The sequence below is a fragment of the Amaranthus tricolor genome, chromosome 3 (genome assembly GCF_026212465.1).
Source record: "Amaranthus tricolor cultivar Red isolate AtriRed21 chromosome 3, ASM2621246v1, whole genome shotgun sequence".
NCBI lineage: Eukaryota > Viridiplantae > Streptophyta > Magnoliopsida > Caryophyllales > Amaranthaceae > Amaranthus > Amaranthus tricolor.
Genome location: NC_080049.1, coordinates 16,820,172 through 16,842,399, shown reverse-complemented (window position 1 = coordinate 16,842,399; position 22,228 = coordinate 16,820,172). Strand labels below are relative to the sequence as shown.

The 22,228-nt window shown below is 32.9% G+C and overlaps 1 protein-coding gene across 2 annotated transcripts; it reads right to left on the bottom strand.

Annotated features, from left to right (window-relative positions):
- Positions 1–418: 418 nt before the first annotated feature.
- Positions 419–7,017, bottom strand: LOC130807807 (uncharacterized). 2 transcript variants are annotated; one of them, XM_057673149.1, is made up of 2 exons: positions 6,916–7,017; positions 419–3,566 (listed from the first exon to the last, which is right to left on the bottom strand). In XM_057673149.1, exon 2 carries the CDS (start codon positions 3,564–3,566, stop codon positions 828–830), a length of 2,739 nt encoding a protein of 912 aa, XP_057529132.1. In that variant the 5' UTR covers positions 6,916–7,017; the 3' UTR covers positions 419–827. The 2 variants fall into 2 exon arrangements, with proteins under 2 accessions (XP_057529132.1, XP_057529131.1); XM_057673148.1 differs by lacking the exon at positions 6,916–7,017 and adding an exon at positions 4,249–4,528.
- Between the last annotated feature and the right edge of the window lie 15,211 nt (positions 7,018–22,228).

The window sequence follows — 22,228 nt, the reverse complement described above, 5'->3', positions numbered from 1 at the left end:
AAATACTACAATCCAGAGCTCAATTTCAAGCCTACTCCAAAATACTCCCTCCGTCTTTTTGAATTTGCACAATGACTCAAAATCCTCATATTTGAATCTCTTTTTGAATTTGCACAATGACTCAAAATCCTCATATTTGAATCTCTTTTTGAATTTGCACAATGACTCAAAATCCTCATATTTGAATCTTATGGTGCAAACTCAAAGGAATAGAGGGAGTAATCGATTTATTAAACATCCGACTGAGAAGATCAACGAACAGCTACTGTTACATTCTTGGGCGGTAATCGACTACTTTCTTTGTATCAGTAATTTCAAAATGCAGATCAAATTAACAACTCAAAGAAACAATAAAAGTGATAAAATACCTCAAAAGCTAGTATTTACTTAGTTAAATATTTTCTAAATGCCCAAATGATTCAGATAATAAACGAATTGATATATAATCGAATGCTATAAAATTAAAATTCATAACTAATCCTGTGTACATATAACAAAATCTGGCAGTGAAGCACATTCCTGACTGCAGAATCAACTCCTTAAAAACATATCTATGAAATTTCACTACGCCTTGCGCCCGATTCTATGATTGCTTGGTCTTAAGATGCCGAAAGACGATTTACTAAGGCTAGGATGAAATGATAACAAGAATGTACACAAACTAAAGAATAATACCCAAATGGTTAACATATTCAGCAAAAACAATCAATCATTTTGAAACAAAAAATACCCCATGGAAAACAAGAATAAACAAATTTACCACAGGCAATGACAGAGTCATCTGATGGGGCTTGAATTGAACAAAGACAATCTTCAAGGGCACAATATCATGTCTCTACACCTTCTTCAACAGTTGGAAGTCCCGTCTCTTTGGTGAAGGCTGGATTTAGAAACTTCGCGACAAATGCCCACAACTTGTACACATCATCAAAGTTGCTCAGAAAACTAAGTGATGCCGTCACAACCTCCACTCTAAAGAAGCCGCTTTTTCCTTCAATGCGACCATTAGCCATAGGCTTGCACAATGTTGTATCCAAAATGTTCAATTCTCCATTTGGATTCCCGGGATCATCCATGATTCTAATGTGGCTGAGGATGCCAACACCGAGACATATGCCATGTGCTTCAGCAAGCTTTTGGACAACTTCCGGATTAATCATCCCCCGTGTTCGATTTCTAACATTGAACGCCACAGCAGCACCTCTTTCGTATTTGATTTTAGGGCCATATATTTGCACTAGAGGCACTGTATTATTTTCATCTGAACCATGGAATCTCAACTGCAGAAGTGACGTCACGAGCCAATTAATCAAAAACCGTAATCTAGATGTCGTTCTATTAAGACCCAAATTATTTATATGATGAAGATGCCGGCAAATTATCTCAGGTTCTCTCCTATCAGATTCGGGATCATCACCATAGTCTCCATCACTTGCATAATCATAGTCTTCAATGTTTCTTATAGACGCCTCACCTGGCTCCAAGGTATGACCAGTGAGCTCTCTGTGATTGTCCTCTGTACTAAACGACACCCTTCTTCCTTTGTTAGAAATATCATCTTCTTCAAAGCATACAATCCTTCCAACAGGAAATTTATTGCCATCCCTCCTTCCCAAAAGCCTGAACTCGCCTTCTGTTTCTCTTCTAATAGCACTTTCTTTTGACTCGGCACACAGTTCAGATGTAACGCCGTGAGATAATGAGATGCGGCAGTTCAAAATGGATCCATTTACTGAAGTCGGTGAAGCTTTGTTGTTGCTTGGTTTTCCATGTTCATACTCCTCTATCTCATTAACAGTTTGTATCTCCTCGTTGATCTCATGGACATTGTCGATGCTGCGTGAGACTGATTGAACTGCTGCATCAAATGATAGCATATGCTGCCTGTCATATGCTGGGCTTCTAGATGATTTTGTTGCTGGCCTTGGAGAAATCTTGGTGTTCTTCTTCCTGGTAAACCATGAGGGCGGGGAAGGAGTCGATCTCTGTCTCTCTAATTGGCCCACATTTTCTGAACCCATCGGACTTTGACCTAAGTCAATCCAGAATGAGTTATCAGACGATTCATCCTCACTGAAAATTGGGCTCTTCATCACCTCCCCTACAGAAATGCTCTCAGTCTCTTCAAAGATTGTGCTAGCACCATCTCTGTCTGAGCTGTTTTCATGTTCCATCTCGGTGTCAAATACATCACTGACCTGAGCAGATGTATAAGCACCAGAAAAAGCTGGCATCTGTGATCCCTTCTGCGAATCCATTTTGAATTCTCCATTATCATCGACTTCATCTTCCTCGGCGCAGATTAACCCATCAAGGCCATCCATCGAATCGCCTAGATACTGTGAAAAGACCGGAGTAATCTTCACCATACCAGTCCCAGTCACCCCAGACTGGTTTTGAAGGCATCCCAACACAGATTTCTTGATAAGGAGGCATCCGAATCCACTAGGATCATAACCAAATACTCGGTAAAATGATGTGATTATGAAATCAGGACGAAATAATGACAACCCAAGAGAATCCATATCCTTAGGACCCAACGCACCAGCATCTAACAAAACATGCCAATTATTTTGTTGCGCAAGAGCCATCCATTGATACGAGTACTTAGATCCCGTCACCCTAGACTGAACAGGAAACACAAAAAGGCCAACAGCCGAATCCTTCTTCCTCTTCTTCTTATTCAAAATCTGCTTTCTAAGATCTGCTGAGCATGGCTTAAGAGTCGGCCATTTAAACCACGCATTGAAAACTTTTGCCCCTTTCTCCTTCGCAGCTTGAGCCATCCAATTCATAGACTGACTCTCATGATCAAACATACTCAAAAGTTTCTTGTTTGTATGAAAAGGGTATGCTTCAGCTAGCAATTTAAAGGCTGAACCTCTACTAACAGTAAATACAATTCCATACTCATTCTCAGGAATGTTCAAATAATCAATAATTCTAGTTTTTATATCATGTTCAACAGTTCCTTTTTCAGCAGCCCCATATAACACATGGTTGCTCAAATTAGCAGTCATTTCAGACAAGCTAAAACTAGAAGTATCCCAATAATAAAGAGTCTGAAGGTGAGAAAACAACCCAAATCCACAATAATCAAGAAATACCTTAGCAGCTGGTCCTGTAAGATGTCCATACTCATCTAATCTCAGCTGATCAATCATCTCAGAAGACTGATACTTGGGATACATTGTCAGAAACTTAGAAAAAGCCTCATTAAGGGCAGGAATCGAGTCTTCTGATTCGAACGTACGCTCAGCAGCCAAAGCAGTTGCTCTAAGAAATTCCTTGAGTGCTTGGAGCCTTGCAAGCGATCTCGAACGTCCAAGGCCTTCATCTTTATTGGAATTAACCTCATCATCAATGTCTAAAGTGGATTTTAAAAGAGACCCATCTTCAGATGCTTCTTCAAGAGCTTCTCTAAGCTTATTCTCTTGCAATTTTCTAAGAAACGAAGGGTTTTTCTTACTATCATCCCCAAATTCAGACCCATCTTTTCTTCTACCCTTCTTATCAACCAATAAAGTAACACAATGGGAAATAGGCTTCCATAGTGAAATATGCATCTGAACTAAGAAATAAGCTTAACAGTCAACAGAATTCTTTACCAATTTCTAGGTTTTTTGGGCAAGATAATGCCTTTCTAGCAATGAGAAAGGAGATAGTGAAAGCAGGTTCAAATTCAAAACTTTCAAGGAGGGAATCAGTCTCAAATTTTTTCTCTAAAATGAATTACTCTACTTTCAGAAAACAACACCAACAAGATAGAAAAAGGTTGCCATTAATCAACTTCTAACAATTACATCTGAAGAAATAGTTCCCAACTTTACTAAATCATTCAAAAACACAAGTAATCATACAGATTCAAAGGTGAAGATAAAGGGCTTAATAAATTGAAAAGGTAAGTCTAAATTGGACCACAAAAGAATCCCAGCAAAAGGGCTGATCTCCAAATAAGATCAAACCCAGAAAGAGGAGAGTAATATAGAATCTGAATATCAACACAAGCTAATTAAAGGGGTAATATCAAGCTTTTATATTGGCCAACAATTAAAAATAAAAACAGGGTCTTCGTGTTTGACTTTTATAAAAGTGAGTGGGAAGAACAAAATCAGCTAAATTAAGCTAAACCCATTTCCTAAAAAGGACTGAATTAAGAAACCCAGATCCCAAAAACACTAGAAAAACATAAACAAACAAAACCCTAACTGAGAAATTTTATGAAGAAGTTAAGAAAGAAGAACTAACCCCACAATTTGACTTTATAAGTCAATAACTTCAGGAAGGACGAAGCATTGGTAGCTAAACACCAATTTCTTTAGCGACTCTGATATGGGGTTAGGAAAAAATTGAAGAAAAATGGTATGTTGATGGACTGGTTGAAAGAAGAAAGAAAAAAAATAATAATAATGGAAGGTTTTAGAGGTCAACAAAGAACAGAGAAGTGAAAGTACTTTTCATTGAATGACTTTTTATGTTTTACCTACCTGCCTCCCTTTGTGTCTCTCTCTTGAATTTTCTTTTTATCTTTGACTTAAATGTGTCATCGTTTCTTATGTTCATGTTCATGTTGATGGACTGTTAAAAGCATCTTACTAATCCAAATGTTAGATTTACTACTATTATTATAGTGCCAGTTTATCTATTAAATGAGGGTAAATTAATTATTAGTCACCGTAATTTTTTGCATTTTATTTGTTGTGGTGATTTTGTAAACCGTCATTTGATTTATATAACACAAATTTTTGTGAGATACAGTCTTCTGGTGAGACGCTTTTTATATATAGGTTAAATAGCTTAAGTAATATAATTATTAGCATATATTTTTTGTTTTGAGATCGTCTGATCGAGAGGTCATCTCTCACAAGACTAGCTTTTGATATAATTGTTTAAGGCAGTTTCTTTTACTCACATTCATATGTTTTATTTTATTTTAATAGCATCCACATAATTTATTTTCTCTTTATTTATCATCAAAAATCTATCTTTTTCTTAAAACCTACTCACTTTTTATTTACTAGCATGGATGAGTATTGTATCTTGTGTTTATGATCTATCTATTTCTTTTATCTAACTATATTTTCTTTTGTTTTACTTATACAAGTCTGCCACACTTTACATTCATCCTCTTTTCTCATTGGCAAATTATTTTTCTTCATCCCGTTGATGCTGGGAATAATTACCAACATAACAAATGACCAACTTTATTCATTCCTATTGCAATCACTAATTAAATGGTTTTATTTAAAATTTAGAAATAAAATCTTACTTATTCTTATACTTTAAATCTTTACCATGATGTCTTAAATATTGTCAAAAATAATAAAAAGAGAAAATTAATCGAAACTCAGCACTAGACAAGATTTTAAAGACCGTAGAGCATAACATGGGGATCTAATACCCACTCTCAAAATCTTTGCTAACAAATCGTAAAAGACATAGTAAGCATAAATTTTAAAACTACATGATAGACTATTCATCAATCATAGAAAGAATGGTTTGTCGAGTCCATAACATCTTAAAATTTTGACTTTTGTTTCTTTTTATGTTGCCATGACTACTTGTTGATATATACCTTGCCCCTCATATTTTCCTACTAAATCAAGTAGTTACATGCTCCTTTTTGGCCCAAAACTATCCCCATACTTGCTTAACCATCATGAAATTAATTCTAAAATACTTTAAATCTTTAATAATCCTCCACCATTTAGAGCATACTTTACATGAATCTATAAACACAACATTATGTCATAAATCAATCATTTCATGTATTTGGGACTTTACGTCATACAATAGTAATATCCCAATTACACGACGTAGTTTAGTACATCAATAAGGTGTGTTTCAATGCAATGATTATTCAATTGACTAACTGTTTTAAACACGTATGTATAGATGATTTGGTTATATTTAATAAGGCAACAACCTAAGAAAACTTGAATAACTGCTAAATATGAAAAAGTAAGAGGCAATAAACTAAGAGAATAGGATAAAAGTAATCATAAGACAAATTAAATGATCAAGATGCATGACAAGAAGGAAAAGGTTAGGTCTTGTCACCAAAATAGTTACTAATTTTCAAGCTAAAGACATGTATATATATTATGAGGTAGAATGAATCTTAGAAGATTATTTATTTCTTGAGTAACAAAAGTTTTCTAAAATATGCTGAAGTACCTATTCTCAAGGAACTAAACACATTTTAAGACATCGAGTACACATTCAACAATTCAAACCACAATACCTACCTATTCTCATGGAGTTGGTATGATTTCTAAGCATGGATTATCATCATAAATTGACTTTCTCCTTCAATCCAACGACAATATGATGATAACAAAAGTCCATCTTAAATCGTAGACCACATGTCTAAGCTTAAGATGAAACAAAGCAATCAAACTTTTATACATGATGATAATTCTTAGCCTAAGCTAAAATAAACTACTCACACAAGATTTAATTTAAGCTAATACCGAATTGAAAGCATGAATTCATTAAAAGACTTAAAGACTCTTAACAATTGTGATCAAAACACAAGGCAACAAAAGCATGACATGGAATAAAATCAACTTAACTTCATGATTAAACTTGAATACATGTTATTAGTTCTTAGAATTAATCCAAAGAAGAGGAATGAATGGATGATGAAAAATCAAGCAACATTATAAATAAACTCCATGGAAATCAGTAGCACACTAAATATTTGATGGTACTGTTCAACAATTGACTGGTTTAATGCTCTAAATACAAATAGCAAATTCCCTTGATTAATTAACAATAGCTTGATTACAATAGCAATGCGTTTGTGATTTAAATTCATTAGAGGATTATAGCGCAAAATGAAAATGCTAAAATCCTTAATAAGGAGAGGCTTAAAATAGGAACTAAATAAAGCAAACTTGTAAAATAACCTACATGGCTGAAAATGAATGCCCCTTTGATGTTCGTCTTCTTTTTCTTCTTTTATACTTCAAAAAGTTGACAAGTAGGGATGGTGCCTCTTAATTTCTCCACCACCCTTGTGATAAGATAGATAAAGAAAAACTCTTTCCAGGGGGATGAAAGTTGTAGAATAATAGGTGTATTTTTAAGATATAAGTTATATGGTCCCACACAACAGCTTGAAAAATCGTAAAAATATTTTGAAATGTTCTAGCGGCTTGACATGGCAAGGTTAGAAAATTCAAAATTTGGGTAGAATGTGGAAAATAGGTAATGCTTAACTCCAATCATATTGCTCAACCAAGTCGAACAAATGTCATGTGCTTAAAAAACACTTCATAGTTAAGTTCAATTATATATATATATATATATATATATATATATATATATATATATATATATATATATATATATATATATATGTATATATATATGTATATATATATATATATATATATATATATATATGTATATATATATATATGTATATATATATATATATGTATATGTATATATATATATATATATATGTATATATATATATATATATATATATATATATATATATATATATATATATATCCGTAAGTGGACATTCGTGGTTTTGTTATTTAAATGAATGTGTTCGTAAATGGAGACGAGCAAATAACAAAGAAGATATCATCAACAATGATTAAGAAGCACAAGTAGAGATCAAGGTGATGAGATCTAGTTTCTTTTATAATTAGCTTCATGTGTTACAACTAGCCAAGTTAAATATGTGTTGTAATTGAGATAGTTTGTATAAAAGTGTGCTTCGTACAATAATATTACATTATGCTATATATCATAAAATATCTCGTACTTAGGAAGTAATGTAATTATAAATTATCCAATATAATTATGTCTAGATTTATAAAATATAACAATTCATTAGAACTCTGAACTTTAAGCGGCCCTACAAGTATAAATAATAGTAGAGTTTATGAATGATTCTTTGTATAATCAAAGTAGCACTCGGAGAAACTATGAAGCTACACACAGACTATTAAGCTTCCATACTAGTTCTAGTTAATATAGTTTAAGTACGTAGTTGAGTATTTAGGCTACACACATCATGAAGAGAATCAATATAATGCTTAAGGTTGATTGAGTCTAAGGCTTACGTCTATCTCTTATGCACATGAAGATAAATTAGTGTCCAACAATACTTGTAAAAACATAAAATTTTGATTAATCAAACATAAAATAGTTTAAGGGTCGTTAAATAAATAATTGAAAAAGAAAATGATAAGAAATAACATATGTTTTGTTATATAGAATAAAGATTGAATTAATTGTAGCTTTATGACAAATTTATGCAATATATAATTCCTTGCCCCCTAGGTAGATCACTGGCTACATAGATTTTACAGATGATATTCAGATTTATATTTCCGGACTTAAAATCACCCTAAATAATGTGAGACAAAGCCTTATAAATGACACACATATAGAAAATATTATCACCTTAAACCAATAAAATTATGTATTAAATGAAAAGATACTAACATTATCTTACATAATAAACAAATTGATTTAAGATAATTTAAGCATATCGCTCGTAACCATTTGCTCCATGTCGAACCTATAGGTTAAATAAACAATGTCTTTTGAACCAAAGAGTTTTAAAACTTTGAGTACTTTAGTTTTCCTACTGTTCTTATGGTTCTCTCATCATCATCATTATACTCAGTGTATCCCGCTCATAAGGATCTATGAGCAAGGTCTGGGGAGGAAAGGAAGACGGTAGCTCGTACCCACATTAAGAAGGATGCAGTCAAAGAGTCCCCCGGCTCAGCACTGATCCTTCGAAAAAGTTTTTTTTCTGCCTTTACTCGCCGACCTGCACCATAAATTTAACCTATAACAATAATTAATAGATAAATATACATAAAAACTAAGCATATAAAACTGAGATACAAAAACTAAGCATATAAATATAGGAAAAGTAATCGAAAATCAATGTGTTTATTGGTAATTTTTGCGGCTTCAAAATCTCTAAAAAGTTTCTCTTCTTTTTGGGTGAAATTTGGTGGACTCCCTCAATGGTGAAGAAGGTCTTCGAGTATCTGAGACATACATCAAACAATAGTAGGATCAATTTTAAGGAACATGTCCACCAACGATTAAAGGTACCTTTTATCTTAAGTTTGTGTTGCACATATGATCGTTGGTGTCTTCCCCCTCAATGAGGTAGAACACTTTGTGATTTGTTAGGGTAATACTAACAATCTCATGTATCGGCCACTTCTTGTTGTTAGTTTTATACTCATTTAGTTCCTTATGGAAGTTCCCACAAGGTATATTCACGAGAGTTAATATTTAATCTTTTAGATGGTTTATATTATTTTATTGAATAATAAATTTGATGGAAGAAAAGTAAAAACCATAAACATAAAAAATATTAAAAAAAGTTAGTGGAAAAAATATGGGGACCACAACTATTAAAAAAATATTTTTTAAAGTTTGTGGAAAAATGTGAGGACCATAAGCAATATAAAAATATTAAAATGAACTTAGTGGAAGATATGTGAAAACCATAAGCATTATTAAAATATTAAAATGAAGATGGACAAGGTTAATTTTGTCCAAAATTTTTGATATAAATAGAAAGAATAATTCTTATGAGAACAAGAAATGGAACAACCAAAATGACAAATGAGAACAACATTAAGGAACATAAGGAGTATTTGGTATCAATCAAGACAATATAAAGCCATATAAGAACAAACTAAATGGATGTAGGGTTTGCAATCAATAAACGAGTCAACTGTCCATCACCATCCATATTCTTCCAAACTACATAGTTATTCACGTCTAATAGCTTGGCTAAGGTTATATATTTGATTTAGACTAATATAAATCCTAGGATTATTCTGTTTGATCAATGTCATGATAAAAACAAGTTGTATACTAGTCGCACTATCCTCTATTATATGATCTCAAATTGTCGTTGGCAACCTACAAGCTTTAGCATGACCATCTACATATACACTGAAAATGGATGTGTGTATCTTGCCTTTGATCACCAGGACCCACTCTAAACCTACCATGTCGATGGAAGCGTAGATTTAGACTAACTGATGAAATGTTCCTCTTTTCACTTATAAAACGCACTACTGAAATAACAATCGATTTCAATAATTATCATGTCCACCTAAGCATGCAAATCATCTACTAATTCGAATTGTCTATCCGTTATAATTGTCGTTGAATACTCTACTTTATTACAACCAAATTTCTCAAAGTTTTCCTGCATATATCATAAAAGAAAATTAATATACATAAATAAAATTTGAAATTTTAAAAATTATAAAAAGTACACGCACTTTTTTTTTTAAAAAAAGTCATATTATTTTTTTCAAAAAAATTAACGAAATTCAACTAACAATTTAAAATTAATGCCTACTTTGACATTTTTAGAGTTTAATTCATCGTATATGTTATTTCAATGTTTAAATTTTAATTTGTAGTGTGTTTCTTTTAGAAAGAAGTTAAAAAGGAATAAAATTAAAAACATAAAAGCTCAATATTATAAAGATGATAAGGTGCGGTTCGTAAATTGTAATTAACTAGTCACACTACAAAAGTAAATTTTAAAAGCAATTTCTTGTCAAGCATACTTATCGAGCTAGCTATTTCTATTAGCTAAGATACTTTTTAAAAAAAGGTAATCAAAGAATGGAGAGGACAGGGTAGGATTGAGGGTAATGACAGATCCAACGCCATATTCTATCCCCTTAGACCCGATCCTACTTTTTAGGGTTTGAGTCTAAACTTTTAATAATCAATAGTTTAGAGTTTGATTTTGTGTCCAAAAATAAATGTGTTTAGGTCTAGTTTTCGGTATTCAAAGCTAGATTTAAACCTATTTATGACCAAGACCTGCTAAATCCATAATGGACTTATCAAATTCACTCCAAATCCGATCTATAATACAATCTAAAATCAATTTAAAATTTGTTATAACCCTATTTTTATATTCATTTGGACTCAATTTAGACTTATTTAAAAATCTATAGACCCTTATAAATACAAATAAGACCTTTAAAAATATAAATAAGTGTGAGTGTGAATAATTAAATCAATACCTATTTAGGACACATAAAGAATCCTAGACCAATTAGTCCCGATTGGGCTGAATCTGGGTCTAAAATTTTCAAATCCGAAGGATTTGGGTCTAGATATGAGTGCATCAAAAATATAAAAATGTGTGTCCAAAACTGATTGGACCCGACCTAGATCCGATTCACGACCACCCCTAGAGGTAGGGATGACAATGGGTCGGACTCGACTCAGATTATCCACCTCCAACTTTGCTCCGAATAAAACTCGAATTATGTTGTTTAGTCCACCTACACTCAGAGTCAGTTTATGCATACTCCAACTTTGCTCCGCCTCATACTCTCGGATCTCCAACGGAGTTCGGATTATTATTAAGCTTTATTCTTATTGATATTACACTAATGATTTAAAGGCATAAAAAATTAATAAAGTAGTATTTCAAGTACAATTTAACAAAGAAAATATGCCCTTCAAATTCTAGGATCGCAATTAGAATCGTCATAAACGTATTAAATCATAGAATCATAACTCAAATCGTGCGAATATAGTCATTCTACATGATTCTAAAAATACTCATCAAAAATGCTCAATGGCCTTAGCCCACCCAATCAACAATATTTCTAGAGCTTAGTTTCTTCTTTTTTCCTTTCTAATGAATAAATTGAGACTCTTGACCATAATATGACTATTTTATAAATAACATGGGTGGAAGTTGGGACTCTTAGCTTTTGAATGAAAATTCTTGCTACCTTAGAGCTATTTTTTATCTAGCTTACCAGTTGAAACTTAGTTTCACTTGGTGTTACCGACTTATAAATGCTTGAAATTGTTTTCATAATTGATAATTTTTAAATTATATATTGTGAAAACTATTGAGTTTTTTTATTTGTTGTTATGAAATTATTAAGGCTTTAAACTTGTTACTATTAGAGTGGCTTTGATTAACCTATTACAAGTTCATTGTACTTTGCATTATTTAATTTAATAAGGATCATAATTACTGTATCTATTTGGTGTCTTTGTTTTATTAAGTTATTGATTACATGATTAGTATGTATGTTTTTATGTTTGTCCAATCATAAAAATAATAAAAAATTGAAAACAAATAAGAAGTATATATGTATGTTTTGAATAATAACAAAGTTTTTAAAATATTAAATGAATTTTAAGTGTTCTTTAAGAATAAAAATAGCTAAAGAGTATATATGATATGACACCCTGTTAAAATTTTAACAAAAATAATTAATTATTTAATTAAAAATTAGTTGACTAAATATATTAATTATTATTCGAGTATACTTTTGCTGTGCGCACGTTTCGTCGCGTAACAAGTTTATCGCATAACAACTTTTGTGTCTAACAAATAAACCGAACAATAGCTTAATTAAATTAAAAAAATAAATAAATTAAAAGGGAAAATTGAAAAGTTTGGTCGGTCACATGGAGGATTTGGAAGAGTCATATTATTCCTTCCTAATTGCAAAAGTTATGGCAAGTAAGCTAGGTAATTAAGGTAAGATTTAGACACCCTTAATTAGGCTTTGAAGGGTTATAAGACATTTGAATTTCACTTTAAAAATTTAAAAATTTCTTCACCATTTTTCTCCATATCTTCAGCCATTTAGAAAAAAAAAACAAGGAAGTGAGAAAAAAATATTAAGTGTTGTTTAGGGTGTTCAATTGTGCAAGTAAATCCTTAATCTTTGAAAATTGTAAGTCCTTGATTCTTTTACAAAGTTTTAATTTTATAAATAATTGTTCATAAGCATTATGTTTAGTTGTATAGTTTTTGTTATTTCATGATTTATAAGTCTTTAACAAAAGTTAATTTGTTAGAAGAATTATATTCATGTGTCATTTTATATAGCTTTTTATGGTTTATAATTCTTTAACAAAAGTCAATTTGTTAGAAGAAATATATTCATGTGATAATTTTATGTAGTTTTTCATGATTTATAATTCTTTAACAAAAGGTAATTTGTTAGAAGAACTATATTCATGTGTTAATTTTATATAGTTTTTCATGATTTAAAAATCTTTAACAAAAGTTAATTTATTAGAAGAATTATATTCATGATTTAATTTTATGTAGTTTTTTCATGATTTATATTTCTTTAATAAAAGTTAATATTTGTTAGAAGAATTATAATCATGTGTTAATTTTATATAGTTTTTCATGATTTATAATTCTTTAACAAAAGTTACTTTGTTAGAAGAATTATATTCATGTGTGTAGACTCAATTAGGAACGGGAACAGCAACAAGAGGGGGGGGAGGGGTGAATTGTTGTTGTTACTAGTTTAAGCGTTTTTGCCCTGTTTTTGCGGAATTGAATAAAATAAATAAAGCTTAAATTTAGAGCGAAACAATTAAAAGAGACAAACGATTTTTACGTGGAAACCTTCTGGGCCTAAACAGAAGGAAAAACCACGACCTCTCGGGATTTCTAAATTCTCCACTATATTTAAAGCAACTCGTTACAATTACATTAAACATCTTACTTCACTCGAAGCGCATCAATTAGGCCAACTCTTCTCTCTCAAATCGCTTCACTCAAAGCAACAAACTTAGCTTCACTAAAAGCTAAACTCCACACTAGCTTCACTCAAAGCTATTCTCTTCTCTAGCTTCACTAGAAGCTTTCTAATTCCCCCTAAACTCACCCAAGTCTAGTTACAAAGATTCTCTCAAAAACCTTTACAAAAGGATAAAAATTCTCTAAAATAAAAGCAATGAGTTGCACAAGAAAATATTATAAATTAATTGGCATTTTTAAAACAAATTTTTCTTGTAAAAAATTCTCCCAATATTACGTATGATTTAATGGCTCATACTAAGGCGAGTTTTGAAGAATAACCGAGTCCACTATTTATAGAGCTAAAATCCCTAATAAAAAGGAATATTCCAACCCATTATTCCTTATCCAAAATAATCATGGGAATAATGTGGATTAAACTACCAGACGGTTATTTCCACAAGACTTGAATAAATCAAGCATACGGTTAAAACAACAATAACCGTTGTTCCCTAATAATAGGTTCTGTTCCCTTAAGCAACAGTTTCTTCAGCAACAGTTCCTGTTCCCATAATAACTGCTGGAACTTTTATGCTATTTATAGAAACGGTTAAACTTAATAGGAATGGTTACATGCTAACTAATTATAGGAATGATAACCTATTTTGTAAGATAAAGACCGGTTAAAAATAATAGCAAAGACTTTTTCAACAACAACAATTCCTATATTTAGCAAATCCAATATTTACTAAATATAGATCCTAAAATATAGGATATTTATTTAGAGACTCATACGTAAAGTAATTTTTAGAAAACTTTTTGCCAATTAACTATAATAATTAATAAATGCAACAAATTAATTTAATTAATACATCAACTAAAAATAATAATTAAAATAATAACCAGAATTTTCAGTGGACGTAAGCTGACTCTAGTTCAAGAACAGTGCGCTGTCTCCAATTTCCAGTTTTGTTAGAACATCCAACTTGGGAACAGTAGACATGTTGTCTCCATTTTACATCCCAAGCGATATACTTCTTCTAACATCTTTCGGATCCTTTCGACACGTACATTTCCATGAACCAAGTCATAGGTACTATCAACGATCATAATCACGACCGGATATCGACCTGCACACAATCTCTAAAAACATATTTGTTTAAATAAAGTGTAGTCATCATCAAAACTTAAGAGGTCCAACAAATTCCCCCTTTTTGATGATGACAAACTTTTAAACAAACTTAAAATAAAATTAGAGTAAAATCAATATTATAGAGCATGTCAGAGATTAAAACAACTCTACATAACTTAGTAAATTAACTCGTTACAATATAATTTACCAAGCAATCATAGCAACACAGTTTACTCCATATAGTATATAAAAACACAATATAAAATATATGTTTTTAAATAGTTTCCAAAAATAGTTAACATAAATCACTAAGTATTTCAAATGTAATAACTTTGAAATTAGAACAATTAATCATATAATCAGAGCATACATCTTATACTTCTATCAACAGAACATTCAAAACAATTATTAGAACAGTTCATCATCAGAGTCATCAGAGCAACAGTTCATCAAGTAACTTCTATTATCAGAGCATCCAGCATTACAAAAGGACTTTGACAATCAAACAAACAAGCAATCAAGCAATAAACAATCATCAGCAGCACACAGCCAAATAGCCTTAGATCATGAATCATAACCTTAATCCTAAAGTCCAACATAATAGATATAATTAGAGCTAAGCATATCAAGCATTATTTAAGTTTGTGTCAAATATTCCCCCTTTTGACATCATTCAAAAAGAATTGGAGCAATCAAACCACAACACTAAGCATATAGTCATAGTCAAAGAGAGAATAAGGATGCACAAAGTAAAAAGCAGTAACAATGAATGCAAACAAGATCAGCTATGATTAATCGTCACAGATAGTTAGTAGCATAAAAGAAAATGTAGTTCGTAGTATGAATTAGACAAACAGTACCCCAGCTGGTACACTTCAAAAACAAGAAAAGATTGTTTGATGAAAGTCATGGTTGCAACAAATACGAAGATATTAAAAAGCTATCAGGAAGAATTAGGATGCATGAGCTTCATCATCTATATATTCTGTTTCCACCTCTACAGTGTCCAATTTTGCACCCAGACGAGCCTCCATTTGAGTCATCTGGTCAGTTAGTGAGGCTAAGAAAACACGAACTTCATCTTGAAATTTAAAGAAGCGATCCTGCAATTCATCAAGTTTGAGGAGAATGGAGTCTAAAGGAGCTGTAGGAACTGTTGTCTGGTCAAAGCCTTGGTGTGAAAATGTGTGAACAGGTGGTGGTGAAGTTGGTATTGGTGATGGTGGTGGTGATGGGAAATGATGGCATGATGGAGTGGTTGGCTTTGGTGAGGGGAAATGATTTGGTTCAGCCCCAGAGTCATCATCAAGATCAACTACAGGTCTTTTCCCTTTGGCAGCAAGCCTTCTGCTCTTCCTTGAGGTTGAGCAAGACTGCTTCATAGTAGGCACAGATACCTCCTCCTTGCATACACCAATGTCCTCCTTCTCCTTATCAGAAAGAACAGTCTCCTGTTCCTTATCTCCAGATCCTTCCTTCTCCTGTTCCTCCATTTCAACCTCTCCCTTTTCGGTTTCCTTCTCATTATCAAAATTAACATTGATTGTTTCAACAACGTTCTCAACGGTCCCATTCTCATTTAATTTAAGGTGTAAGTTATTTAAGCACTTGGCACCTATCATATTGTTCGGACCCATGGGAAAGTTTTGTCCTTCAAGTGGAACACCTATCTTCCTAAAAATCCAAGTCAGCAAACCTCCATATCCAATCACACAACCTTTAGAAATACATTCACTTAAGTGAGAGATCATTAAAGAGGGAAAATTGATTTTAATATTGTTAGCCATGCAGTAAATTAGGGTTGCATCTCGCAGACTTACTTCACCGCGTTTGAAATTTCGTGGCAAAACAAATCTACGAGCAATGTTATACAGCAATTTGTGTAGAGGGGACAATGCATTATGGCTGACCTTCCCTCGTTTTTCAGTGATCCCTAAAAATTTCCAAACATCCTTTTCATCTATTTCAAAGAAAGTTATCTTTGATCCAACATAATAAACATTAAATCCATTTGCGGGCACACCTAGCCATTCTCCCAATTTCTGACTGTTAAACTCTATTCTAACTTCTTTAACAAAACTCGAACACACACCATGATTAAGCAAAAAATTCGAGACAAACTCACGCATCAGTTTTGGGTATAATGGATTGCAGCAATATTCTGCGATCAAAGATTCCCAAGACTGAGTCTGTAATATAGTGTGTAACTGAGGAAAAGAGGTTGAATCATACCATCTTTTGTCTAAACCAAACCCAACCATCATTTCTTTTGACACTTCTTCAGCGTTCAAGTTAACATCGACTTTTGCCTTCTTTGAAGATGATCTATTTGAAGTGGTCGGTCTTTTTCTCTTGTTCCTTGCTTGCCTTTTAGAGCCACCAGGAGTGTCCTGCTGTTCTTTTGAAGATGACTCTTGAGCAGTCAATAAAGGTGTTGGGTGGATAATTCTTAAAGGCTTGGGTTGTTTCATTTTGGGTGTACGGCTCTTGGTTCTCATGGTGATTTGATGAGTTGGTGGAGTGAAATTTTGCAGAAAATGTGAGAAGATGAATATGATTTTGGGATTCAAAGTTGATTGCGTTTGAGGATGAAGAGTTTAGGGCTTGACGTGTGAGAGTGTATAAAATGAATGTGAGGGGACGTGTGTTTAGGTGATTCATGTTCCTTATTTAATTCGCGCATATGAACACAAAATGTGAAATGGAAACAGACGGATTTAGTGAAGAACTATAATGATTTAACTCCCGCTATTTTAATGGAAATTGCTGGGTAAACGTATGTAAATATATTTTATGAAAATAAAATAAATGAAAATCTTATGCTACTACAGTTTGATCAAATTAAACATGCAATCATAAGAGCATTCACAGTATATGCTTTCAAATAGTGCGTACCTGATCCTTTCGATAATCGATTTTTCAATCAAGATTTTGTGGTTGATCGACCTTTTCAATTTTCATTCTGTCTTTAAGGATCACATATGTCACTCACTTCAATGCAACTTGATCATGCCAAGTTCTAATCTCATTTTTTCATGTTGTTCCCTGGGAAGCGGTTTAGTCATGATATCTGCTATTTGCTCGTTGGTGTTTACATGCTTGACTATAATATTTTTATTTTCAACATTATCCTTAAGAAAATGATGCCTAATGTGGATGTGTTTTACTCGCGAATGATGCACTGGATCTTTAGATATGCATATGGCACTGGTATTATCACAATAAATAGGAACACATTCAAACTTAATACCAAAATCTCTTAGCTGCTGTTTTATCCAAAGCATTTGGGAACAGCAAGCTGCTGCTGCTACGTATTCAGCTTCGGCAGTGGATAATGCAACAGTGTTTTTTTTTGAACACCATGACACTAAACATGAGCCAAGAAATTGTACCATACCTAACGTACTTTTTCTATTTACCAGATCTCCTGCATAATCTGCATCACTAAAACCTTTCAAATCATAGACATCACTTTTAGGGTAAAATAAAGACAAGTCATCTGTTCCCTTCAAATATCTTAAAATTCGTTTAACTGCAGTGATATATGATTCTTTAGGATTGGATTGAAATCTAGCATAGAAACCAACACTAAAAGCAATATCGGGTCTACTAACAGTTAGATATAATAAAGAGCCAATCATGCCTCTATACATAGTTTGATCAATATTTGTTCCATTTGGGTCTTCATCTAATCTAACATTTGTAGCCATAGGTGTATTGTTAGTTTTAGCATTATTTAAGCCATATTTCTTGAGAAGTTCTTTTATATATTTTTGTTGGTGAATAAAGATACCATTAGCTGTTTGTTTAATTTGTAACCCAAGGAAAAAGTTTAGTTCTCCCATCATACTCATTTCAAATTCATTACTCATTAGGTTAGCAAATTCTTTACACAACAGTTCATTGGTGGCTCCAAAAATAATATCATCAACATATATTTAAACAACTAAAAAATCCGAACCTCTATTCTTAAAGAATAAGGTTTTGTCAATTTTGCCTCTTACAAAGTCATTTTGAATCAAAAACTTTGATAGTCTTTCATACCATTGCCTAGGAGCTTGTTTCAAGCCATAAAGAGCTTTATCAAGCTTGTAGACATGATCAAGACAAGAGGTATTTTCAAAGCCTGGGGGTTGTTCAACAAAAACTTCTTCATCAAGAAAACCATTTAAGAAAGCACATTTCACATCCATTTGATATAATTTAAAGTTCATGAATGCAGCAAAAGAAATTAAGATTCTTATAGCCTCTAACCTTGCTATCGGTGCAAATGTCTCTGTATAATCAATACCTTCTTGTTGATTGTATCCTTTGACCACGAGCCTTGCTTTGTTTCTTACAATTATTCCATGCTCATCTAGTTTATTCCGAAATACCCATTTCAAACCAATTACCTTTTTGTGTTTTGGTTTGGGTTCCAAGTGCCATACTTTATTTCTTTCAAATTCATTTAGTTCGTCTTGCATGGCCACGATCCATTCAGAATCCTTTAGAGCTTCTTCATGATTCTTGGGCTCGAGTGATCATAGGAACGCAAAGTGTGCACAGAAGTTTCTCATTTGAGATCTAGTTTGTGTTCCTTTATTCAAATCACTTATAATCAAATCAAGAGGATGGTAAGTTTGATATTTCCAAGGTTTGGGCACAAATTCTCTTGTGGGAACAGTAGCATGTTCTGTTTTCTCAGCTTGATTGAAATTCTGTTCAGCTACTGGATCAACTTGCTCGTCTGTAGGAACAGCTGTATTGGGAACAGTCTGCTGGTCCCGTTGAACTGGCAGTTCCAGATTATGATCAGGCCTTTTTGCTTCTTCTGGAAAAGGCTGTTCACCTGCTGTTCCTTGATCTTGCACTTTCAATTCTTCATCATCATGTTCTAGATTTGCAAGACATATCTTAAAATTATTTGTATCCTGTTCACTTGACAAAAAGTTAGTTTCATCGAAAATTATGTGAACGGATTCTTCCACGCTCATTGTTCTTTTGTTATAAACTCTGTAAGCTTTACTATGTGATGAGTAGCCAAGAAATACTGCTTCATCACTTCTTTCATCAAACTTCCCTATATTTCGTTTTCCATTCACATGAACAAAACATTTGCATCCAAACACACGAAAATAGGAAATATTTGGTTTAACACCTTTAAGCAATTCATAGGGTGTCTTTGAAGTGATTGGTCTTATTAATAGCTTCGGCCCAAAAATTTCTAGGTAGACCACTAGCAATTAACATGGTTCTAGCCATTTCCTCTAAAGTCCTATTTTTTCTTTTCTACTACACCATTTTGTTGTGGTGTTCGTGATGCCGAAAAATTATGACTTAATCCATGTTCATTGCAATAATTCATGAAACTTGAATTTTCGAATTCTCTTCCATGATCTGACCTTATGTGAATAATTTGATTATTGGTAGATTTTTGTATTTTGTTAGCGAAAGAAACAAACTCATTAAAAGCTTCATCTTTACTAACTAAAAATTAAATCCAAGTAGATCTACTGTAATCATCAACAATAACAAACATATATCTTTTGCCACTACGGCTTTGTGTTCTCATAGGTCCACATAGATCCATATGTAATAATTCAAGTGGTTTAGTGGTGGTCACAATATTCTTTGATTTAAAAGATGACCTCACTTGTTTTCCTTTGGCATAAGGATCACAAATTTCATCCTTAAGGAATTTTATAGCTGGTAATCCTCTAACTAGGTCTTTTGATCTTAATGTATTGATCAATGTATATCTAGCATGACCTAGACGCTTATGCCAAAGAAGTGGGTCGTCTTCTATAACACTTTAACACGTTAGACTAGTTTTGGGAACAGTGTCCAGGTCCACAACATAAGTGTTTTTTCTTATTCCCTCAAGAATGATGTCTCCTGTGTCATTCCTAGAAATAATGCACTTTTCAGAAGTAACGTTCACAGAGTTACCTTTATCGCAAAATTGAGAAATGCTAAGTAAGTTATGTATCAAATTCTCGACTAAAAACACATTATCGATAGCATGGGAACATGACCTTCCAACTTTTCCTTTGGTGATTATCTCACCCTTCATATTGTCACCGAAGGTTACTGTTCCCCCATCATAGGCTTCAAGTGAGAGAAATTTAGATTTGTCACCCATCATGTGCTTGGAACACCCACTGTCGAGATACCTGAGCTGTTCCCCCTCACTTGGACCTGAAAAAAATTAATGGTTAGTTACAGGAACCCAGGCTATCTTGAGTTCCTTGTCGATTTTACAAAAATCTGTTTTCTTCGTCCAAACGTTATCGACATAGTTTCTGTTAAAGACAGTGTACTGTTCCCTTTTGGTGCACTGGTCCTTCAGATGGCCAGTTCCTCCACAGAAGGAACAGATTCTGTCACTAGGGAGATCAACGTATACCTTTTTCTTCTTGCTATTCTTAAAGTGATCTAGGCGTTTTGAATTTTTACTTTTAGCTTCTTGAATCCATTTGGGAACACTTTTGATTTTCCCTTTTTCTCTTGAATTTAATTCAAGCTCTATTTTATCACTGTTGAAGCGGTTAAATTCGAAGCTACTGTCCAGATTTTGAAAATCTGTACACAGGTTCTTAATAGATGCGTCGTTTAATTCCTTATTCAAGCCTAGCAATTTGTATTGCGACAACTCAATATTAAGAATAACATTTTCCTTTTAATTCTCTCCATATTTTCCTTTAGAATTATGTTTTGATCCAACAAACAGAAAAATCTGTTTTGGACATCGTACCTAAAGGTGTTTATATATGAGACATGGTCTTTGCTTACCTTGAGTTCCTTTTCTAATTGGAGACACTTAACATTGCAATTTTCAAGTTCAGCTTGTGTCTCCTTTAGCAACTCAATTAATTTATTTTTACTTAAATTGGATGGGTGGATAAAAAATGCATTAGAAGAACATACCTGCTTTATGGCAAGGACATTAATTTCCATCTTCTGAAAATCTTCTTTTTCAAATTCGGTTATGGGTTTGGGAACAATTTCATGATTGGAGTTAGTAGTAGTTACCTCAAAGTCTCCAATTTTGATGACTCTCCAAACTTGATAATTTTCCGCTTTGATGAAGATCTCCATCATATTCATCCAATAAATGTAGAATTTTCCATCGAACATTGGCGGTCTTTGAGTAGAATACCCTTCTTCCATTCGCTCGTTCATAATTGACATTTTCGGGAACACCAGGATTCTGCCCTCAGGGTTTCCTGATCTACTGGGAACAAGGCTCTGATACCAATTGTAGACTCAATTAGGAACGGGAACAGCAACAAGAGGAGGGGTGAATTGTTGTTGTTACTAGTTTAAGCGTTTTTTCCCTGTTTTTGCGGAATTGAATAAAATAAATAAAGCTTAAACTTAGAGCGAAATAATTAAAAGAGACAAACGATTTTTACGTGGAAACCTTCTGGGCCTAAACAGAAGGAAAAACCACGACCCCTCGGGATTTCTAAATTCTCCACTATATTTAAAGCAACTCGTTACAATTACATTAAACATCTTACTTCACTCGAAGCGCATCAATTAGGCCAACTCTTCTCTCTCAAATCGCT